Genomic DNA, 5,043 nt, shown 5'->3' on the forward strand with positions numbered 1-5,043 from the left:
CTGAGCTGCCAGCCTGCTGCTCGACCGTCATCGGCCCCTCCCGCTCGCTCGAGGCCCTCAGAGTGAGAGGTCTACGGCGTCCTCGTCGCCGCGTGCGATCCGCGCATCTCTGCCTCCTCTCTCTCACACACACACACGCACACACACCTCTTGACGCTCCCACCTCCGCAACCGACACGCGCGCGTGCCGCTGCCAAGTGGCCCAACGCATCTCCTCTCCGCCCTCACTGCGCCTATGGCCGCGCCCGCGCCCGCGGCCGCAGGCGGCAGCATCAGCGCCGCCAGTGCCGCTGACGGCGTAGGCCAGCGTGGCTCCTACATCTACGTCTCGCACGCCGACTCGGGCGGCCATGTCGGCGATGACGGTGCCTCTCTCTCCTCGCTCCAAGGCGCTGCTCCGCACAGACGCCGCACACGACAGCTACCTCCGCCCGCGCCGCTGCCTCGGCCACGCTTCTTCCTGCTGCTTCCCCTCCTCGCGCTCCTCGACGTCGCGAGCTGCGTCTTGCTAGCTGGTGCTGCATTGCGTGCGCTTGAACAACAAGGAGAAGGAGGAGGAGGAGGAGGGGGAGAGGACGACGGCGACGAGTCGCATGCCGCGGCGAGAGAAAAGACGCGCCGCTTGCTCGAGGGGGTGGTGGGTGTGGCGGCGCTGCGAGGCGCGGCACTGGTGGGCATGGGAGTGGGCAGAGGAGTGAGACAAAGGGCCATTGCGGTGGCGGCACTGTGTCTGGTGAGTTCTCTTCTCTGAGTTTGCTTTGTGGAGTGGGACATGGTGGGTGGTGATGTGATGTCCTGGCAGCGAGGGGGCACGAGGGCGCATGATTCAGGACGTTCATCAGTTTGAGGCATGCGAACTAGGCGCGGATCAGATGGGCATCCAGGCGTTTTGGCTCGACCGCACACACACACACACACGCGTGCCGAAGCAACCGATGGCCACAGCTTTGTGTGTGTGTGTGTGTGTGTCGAATCATGCTTGGCTTGGCCTGCGCCACTCTTCGATGGATCGGATGCAGAGAGAGAGAGAGAGAGAGAGAGAGAGAGAGGAGAGAGACCTGGCTTTCGAACGAAAAACTGACGTTACTCCGCGCGCAAACCTTTAGCTCTGCGTGCTCGTCCTAGTCTCCATCTCCAACGTGCTCTTCCTGCTGCCGTCCTCTGCCACTCGAGTGCCCGTGGGCAGCGTGCGGCCCGTCTATGTGCTGCTGCACCAGCTTCTCCTCATTCTCCTCGAGTGGGCCACGTACATTGGCGTCATTGGCGTGCGTCTGCCTCCCTCTTCGCTCTCGGCGCTGCGCGCCAGACGCTGGCAGCGCGGCGTGCGGCGCGAGGCTGAGGCATGGAGAGGCGAGGATGAGAGTCTGTATGATGCGGGAGATGAGGGCGACGAGGATGCCAGGCTTAGCCAGTCGCCCGAGGAGGAGGAGCAGCAGGAGCTCATGCAAAGCAGTGATGAGGACTCGGAAGCTCTCGAGGCGCGTCTCTCGCACATGCGACCTCGAGTACTGCAAGACGAAGCACGCCACACCACTGCTTTCCCCGAATCCGACGCCGAAGAAGACGCAGGCGTATCCGGCGAGCGTTCGCCGCGACTGCTTCTTCGAAGCACGCCAGCCACGCTGCCGCGCTCCAGCACACTGCCCAACGTCTCTTCTGCGCCGCGATCGCCTGCACAACAGCAGGCACAGCAAGCTGGCGTTGGCAGTGGCGGGGGCGTGGGCGTGGGCTCGTCTTCGCGCCTACGCACACGCGCTTCCTACGGCGCGCTGCGCTCCTCCTCCGGCGAGGCAGCGGCAGCAAGTACGCTGCAACAGCAACAACAACAACAACAGCGCCGCTCGCTGCACTCCACCTGCAGCTCGCCGGCGCGCGTCGCCTCGATGTATGCAGCAGCAGCAGCAGCAGCGGCAGATGTCGAAGCTCAACGCCGTTTCCCTGGCGCTGGCAGCGAGGATTCGGCAGATGAACTTGATCCTGGTACGTTTTTTTGCCGTCCCCTCTCCTCCCTCCTTCCTCTTTCCTATCCCTCGTTCCTCGTTTCCCATAAAGGAGGCGACCTCACGCTGACACTTTTGTCCCTCTGATCTTGGGCTGCGGTTAGACGACCTAGTAGACGCGCCTTGCGACCGCCTCGCCGCGCGAGAGCATTCGCGGCGGCGCCTGGAGAGCGCCAAGCAGCGCGGCGATGCGGAGCGCCGAGAGCGGCGCCACAGCAGTCTCATTGCGCCGCGAACCTCCTCCTCCTCCACCACCACCACCACATTGCGCGCGCAGCCGGGCCCGGGCTCGACGTCGCCGAATCTGACGACGTCTCCACGAGCACTAGGCTCCACGACGGCAGCGCCAGCAGGCGCGCAGAGCTCGCCCGCCTCGCCGACGCCGACGCCGACGCCGACGCCGACGCCGAGGCGTGCCTCGGCAACCACGCCTTCGGCCTCCTCGACGCCACAGTCGCAGACGCAGACGCACTCGCAGCACGCTGCCGAGCCTGCACCTCTTCCTTCTTCGCCCTCGGCGACGCGCCGCAAGCTGAAGCTGAGGCTCTGGTCGAGGAAGCTGCGCGGAGAAGGAGGAGGAGCAGGAGGAGGAGCAGGGCGCGAGTCTACAGAGTCACCTCCTCCGCCCTGAAGACCCTTCGGCGATGTGTATGCTGCACGCCTCCGAACTGCGACCTGCGGGCGTAGGGGCGTGGGGCTAAGTTGCAGCGCCACTCCCGCCTGTGCGGCTGCGCTGAGCACGCAACGCTGGCAGCCACCGCTGAGGGTGTGGAGTGTGGGGGGGAGGGGGGGGGGGGGGTACGAAGCACAATTTGCCTCCCTCTCTCCTGCCCTCCCCGACCCCCCCCCCCCCCATTCTCCAGCCGTCTTGCCCGGAAGAATGAAGATACCCCACGCTCACACCATGGCGCGCCATAGCCACGAGGACAGTGTGTGTGTGAGAGGACATCGTAACGCGCCGGAGTGAGCGCGGGCTTATGGTACAAACAGGGGCGCAGATCGAGGAGAGAGCCATCGTTGGGGAGGGGCAGAGACGAGCACGAGAACGAGAAGAAGATATGTGCGCGCAGTGTGTCGTCCCGCTTGAGAAAAAGACGCTGAAGCCGACTTGAAGAGAGTCGAGAACACCGCATCAGTCGTCCTGCACGCCATTGAGGATGCGCAGAATGGAGAGGAAGAGATTGATGCTTTGCAGTTCGGAAGTGCGAGAGGTCGTCAGCTTTGCCCGTTCAGAAGAGCCCCCCCCCTCCCCCCCGCGAGAAAGCGCGAGTAAAGCAGAATGGCGTGTGCCCAGGTGGCCAGAAAACTCACATGTCGAGGTAGAGGGAGATGACGGCAAGCACCCATTCTTCGGCGCTCATGCGCTTCATGATCATGTGCGTGTCGAAAAGGATGTAGCTACGAGTTGGAGGAAGGGGGGATGGGGGAGGGTAAGGAAGGGTATATGAGTGCCAAGCGCAGCGCGAGCCAGGGTTGTCGCCCCAGGGCTGGGAGGCCAAAGCGCGCACAAGCCACACTCACCCAGAGAAGACGACGACGCCAATGCCGGCAAAGGCCATGTCGACGGCATTGCTGAACGGCACAAAGAGCTGCACGAATCCTGCGCCGACGAGGAGACTTTTTGAAGGGGGTTGAGAGAGAGGGGGGGGGAGGGGGCACACAGCCACATGTCAGCGCCAAAGGCTCTCGCTCTTCGCTGCTCCCGCGTCTGTTCGGCAGCATAGAGGCGCAGCAGCAGCAGCAGCAACAGCACACAACTCACAGCAGCGCGCCGAAAAGCCACGGCGCCAGCCTGGCGTAGTTGAGCTCGGGGAAGATCCAGACAAAGAGGGTGAGGCCGGCAAAGACGAAGAGGGTGAGGATGAGGGCCTGCAGCACGACGACTTGGTTGACGTAGGCAATGGCACTGCCGAGCGACACTGCCTCGAGCGTGGTGAAGAGGCCGAGCAGCAGCAGGTTGGTCGGGTGCGAATGACGCTTGAAGTAGAGCACGCCCATGGAAATGAGCGCCGAAATGGACGTGGCGATCACGATCCAGGAGCTAAGGGTGAGTCAGGAGGTGAGATATGGTCTAGCAGCAGAGGCGCAGGATGAAAGGAACAGGAGGACCCCTCCCCCCGCCAAGGGACAACGCACTTGTTCATCACCCATGCAGACACGGCCGGAATGCGCATCGTGGAGCCGACGAGGGCAGTGCCGAGGATTTGGAGGAAGAGAATCGAGTAGACCTGAGCAAGGCAGAAAGGGAAGTCAGGCCCCGCCTTGGTTTCTCAGCACGGCGTTGCGGGCGGAGGTCAGTGGCCAGGCCCGCTGTTTGCCCCGAAGGCGGCTCGAGCGGGGGAGGCCACCAAGATGGCTTAGGAGGTCTGGCCCACCACCGCTGCACAGTTGGGCTGGAGGCACGCCTTTTCCACAAACAGGCATGGGCAAGCAAGTATACGCGTCCCGTGGCAAAACGAGCTTTACTCATGCCCCCTCTTCTCGCAAGCTGACTTTGCACAAGAGACTCCTTTTCTCAATGCGCGTGCGTCCTACCCAACCAGCAGGCTTGCCCGCGCTTACCCTCCTCCAACCTTTGTGGCCTCGCACCCTGCCCACTTTTGCTTCCCTCTCTACCCCCACTACAGCGAGCCCACGCCCAAAAGAACTCGACTGACCTTCTTCAAGAACATCTGCCGTACCTCGGGCGTAGACTGCTCGACGGAGACGCCGTACTTGAAGTCGTCGGCGTCCACATCGCCCTCCTGCCGCGGCGCCGCGTCGTGCGAGGCGAGGAGCGGCGTCGCTGCCGAAGCCGATGCTGACGCTGCAGCCGGCGCGTCGGACTGCGACTGCGGCACGGCGGCGTAGCCCTTCTTGGGAGCAGAGTAGGTGGGAGGTGCCTGGCTGTAGGACATGGCTGTGAAGAGGGAGGTGGTGGTGGGAGTGGAGGTGCGAGGCCCGCGCGGCGCGGCGTGGCGACGTGCGCAGCAAGGCAGCAGCAGCGAGGCGGCGGCGCGGCATCAGCAAGGGGCGCGGCTGCTCCCACGCTCTCCATTGCGCG

General features: G+C 64.1%; 2 protein-coding genes across 2 annotated transcripts; one reads left to right on the forward strand and one right to left on the reverse strand.

Moving 5' to 3' along the window:
- Window positions 1–2,784, forward strand: FA09DRAFT_330489 (hypothetical protein). The gene is made up of 3 exons (XM_025742623.1): window positions 1–733; window positions 1,107–1,980; window positions 2,105–2,784. Exons 1-3 carry the CDS (start codon window positions 236–238, stop codon window positions 2,629–2,631), a joined length of 1,899 nt encoding a protein of 632 aa, XP_025597607.1. The 5' UTR covers window positions 1–235; the 3' UTR covers window positions 2,632–2,784.
- A 294-nt stretch (window positions 2,785–3,078) lies between these two features.
- Window positions 3,079–4,909, reverse strand: FA09DRAFT_330491 (hypothetical protein). Its single transcript, XM_025742624.1, has 6 exons — window positions 4,658–4,909; window positions 4,137–4,228; window positions 3,763–4,041; window positions 3,522–3,617; window positions 3,312–3,398; window positions 3,079–3,187 (listed from the first exon to the last, which is right to left on the reverse strand). Exons 1-6 carry the CDS (start codon window positions 4,895–4,897, stop codon window positions 3,133–3,135), a joined length of 849 nt encoding a protein of 282 aa, XP_025597608.1. The 5' UTR covers window positions 4,898–4,909; the 3' UTR covers window positions 3,079–3,132.
- Between the last annotated feature and the right edge of the window lie 134 nt (window positions 4,910–5,043).

Source organism: Tilletiopsis washingtonensis (assembly GCF_003144115.1).
Source record: "Tilletiopsis washingtonensis strain MCA 4186 unplaced genomic scaffold FA09scaffold_13, whole genome shotgun sequence".
NCBI lineage: Eukaryota > Fungi > Basidiomycota > Exobasidiomycetes > Entylomatales > Tilletiopsis > Tilletiopsis washingtonensis.